At 61.7% G+C, this 2,554-nt stretch overlaps 1 protein-coding gene across 1 annotated transcript in view; it reads right to left on the bottom strand.

Annotated features, from left to right (window-relative positions):
• Positions 1 to 2,554, bottom strand: part of RRP12 (ribosomal RNA processing 12 homolog (S. cerevisiae)) — a 10,537-nt gene that overhangs the window by 6,171 nt on the left and 1,812 nt on the right. The window contains exons 6-14 of the mRNA XM_010291102.1: positions 2,321 to 2,437; positions 2,068 to 2,206; positions 1,626 to 1,753; positions 1,236 to 1,334; positions 1,064 to 1,155; positions 875 to 986; positions 613 to 710; positions 339 to 453; positions 1 to 69 (exon numbers count right to left, since the gene is read on the bottom strand). The exon at positions 1 to 69 is cut by the window's left edge and continues 1 nt beyond it. Of these exons, the coding sequence (XP_010289404.1) occupies positions 1 to 69; positions 339 to 453; positions 613 to 710; positions 875 to 986; positions 1,064 to 1,155; positions 1,236 to 1,334; positions 1,626 to 1,753; positions 2,068 to 2,206; positions 2,321 to 2,437 (969 nt within the window). The remainder of the gene's footprint in view (positions 70 to 338; positions 454 to 612; positions 711 to 874; positions 987 to 1,063; positions 1,156 to 1,235; positions 1,335 to 1,625; positions 1,754 to 2,067; positions 2,207 to 2,320; positions 2,438 to 2,554) is intronic.

The following is a 2,554-nucleotide window of genomic DNA, read 5'->3' as shown; positions in this document are numbered from 1 at the left end:
CGCCTGGTCCACTTCACCGGTGTAGGAAAAGTGTGGGGAGAGACGCAGGTCACACAGGGACCGGAGACACTGAGGGGACAGGGCAGGATGGTCACAGAGGAGCCACGGAAGCAGGTCCAGCACATGTCACTCACTATGCCTGCCCAGGGATGCCAGCTGCCCTGCCTGTCCCCGTGCCAAGTCCCAGAGTTGCACACACCGTGCCCATGCATGGGCAGGACAACAGGCACCAGGATGGCCCCGCTCTGCAGCTTGGAGAGGGCAACGCAGCCCAGGCAGCAGCACAGCCATCCCACCTGCTTCCATGGATGAGTCTGTGCCCTCCCAGCCTGGCTCACCTTCTTCATGATGGGGTGGCACTGCTTTCCACACGTCTCGAAGAAGACCTCCAGCACCCGCAGCACCTCATCCCATGCCGCATGGAAACGGTATGTCAGGCCTTCCTCAACTGACCTGAAAAGGAGAGAGGAGATGATCATACTGGCAGGGACTGACCCGGCAGTGATCAGAGTGCCCACCAGGCCTGCCAGACCCCATCAGGGATGAGGCAGAGGCTGCTCAGAGCTCAGCTGGGCCCACAGGGACAGCCGCTCCCACATGACCGCTCCTCACCTGAACATCTTGCACAGGTAGGCGGCAGGGGCTGGGGCAGATGCAGAGATGGTGCCCAGGTCCTCCATGTGGGGAGCAACACACTCGCTCAGGAGGGTCTGCAAGGGCAAACAAGGAAAATGGGACAGCAGTGGACCATGGATCTCCCAGCCTGGCAGGCACAGAGGGGCACACCACTCCCCAGTGAGCCCCAAAACCCCTGGGCAGAGCCCCCCATGAGGCCCAGGGCAGCCAAGCGGGGAGAGGCATCTGTGTGCGGTACCTCCAGGGTCTGCGCTGCTGATGCCACCACCTGGGAGTGTGGGGAGAGGAAGCAGTTCATGGCAGCAGAGAAGAGCCGGGGCAGGTGAGCCCAGCACAGGTCCTTCTGCAGCCTGGAGAAGAGAAACTGAGCAGGTCAGAGACCAAGCAGCTGCCTATTCCCCCACCCAGCCATGGTCCCTGCCTGCACCTGCCCAGGTTGACGTGTGCCCGCTCCATGGTGGACAGCCAGGTCAGTAGTGGTTGCAGGTCACTTGTGCTGGGCACGTAGTCGTACAGGGCCTGGGGAAGCAGAGGGTGGGTGGGCAGGTGCCACAGCACTGCCAGCCCCGTCCCTCCCCACACTGGCATCCCACACTCACAGAGATGATCTGGGCATTGAGCTCGGCTGGCAGGCAGGCCACGCTGGCCTGGGCACTGAAGAGGCTGTAGAAGACTTGCATGGCACATGCCGTCACCAGCTGCAAAGGACACAGTGTCATGGGGGGGGCCTCTGCTTTATACCCACTGTCCCCCTACGCCAAAGCAGGCTCTGCCCCAGGAAGCCCAGCATTGCTGCGACTTTGCCCCATCTTCAGCCTCCCTCTTCCACAGCAGGCAGGCCAGCAAGCACCAGCTGCTCCAGGCTGCTTTGTGTTTGCATCCTGCGTTTCCTGGCTCCCAGCCAGCAACTGAGGGGGATTAAGCCCTTCCAGGGTGCAGCTGAGGGGTAAAGGGGCTGCCCTTGCCATCCCCGGCGTGGGGACACTCACCACATGGCTGAGGGTCATGACTCGGAGCAAGGTCTCGCAGCAGGTCTTTACCACGGCCGCAGGGAAGCAGGGCAGCAGGTCTCGCAGCAGGGTGAGGACATGCAGGGTGGTCGTCGCCTCCTTGGTGCCTGTGGGAGCAGAGCAATATCTGAGCCTATGGCACCCCATGGCAAAGCCCTGCCTGAGGCAAAGCCCCCGTGACAGCGCTGGGGGCTGACCCACGGAGCTGGGGTGGACACCGCCCTGACTTCTGAGAAGAGCAGAGCAACAGACAGATGGCTGAGAACCCTCCAAAATGCTTTAGGTGCCCCAGAGGCATCTCATACCCTCCCCAGCAATCTAGGGTGCTGCACTCTCCCTTCTTCCCTTCAAGTCCTTAATTCTCCCACAGCTGCAGGGACCCCGCACTCAGCTGCAGACCCCTTGCTCCAGGGCACCACACCTCCAGCTTTTTCTATCTCCTGCACGCAGAACTTGGCAGTGGAGGGTGCTGCGGGGTGATGTTCAGGCGCTGCGTCTCCAAACATGAACTCGCTACCCCTCAGGACAGAGCACACGCCATACTGTGCCGCTTTCCGCACCTGGGGGAAGAAAAGCCCAGGTGGGTACAAGTCATGGACCCCAGGGGCACAGCCAGCCCCAGAAATGAGTCCCAAAGGCAGCATCATCCCTTGCCAGGGGCACCAGGTGCTCACCTTGGGCTTGGTATGAACACAGAAACTCAGCAAGCCGTGATAGATCTGGAGGGTGACAGGGTAGCTCCAGGCTGCCAAGTCCTGCTTCCGCAGCAGCATGGCCAGGCAAGAGAGGACCTACGACAAGGGAGCAGCAGGGGCGTTAGCATCAGCCCACAGAGAACCCCCCTCATTGCAGCAGCCCCAGGCTGAGCACCCAGCAGCTCCCTACAGCAGCAGCCTTGACCCCAACTC

Source organism: Phaethon lepturus, unplaced genomic scaffold (assembly GCF_000687285.1).
Source record: "Phaethon lepturus isolate BGI_N335 unplaced genomic scaffold, ASM68728v1 scaffold49037, whole genome shotgun sequence".
In the NCBI taxonomy this organism is placed as follows: domain Eukaryota; kingdom Metazoa; phylum Chordata; class Aves; order Phaethontiformes; family Phaethontidae; genus Phaethon; species Phaethon lepturus.
This window is presented reverse-complemented; position numbering and strand designations above follow the sequence as displayed.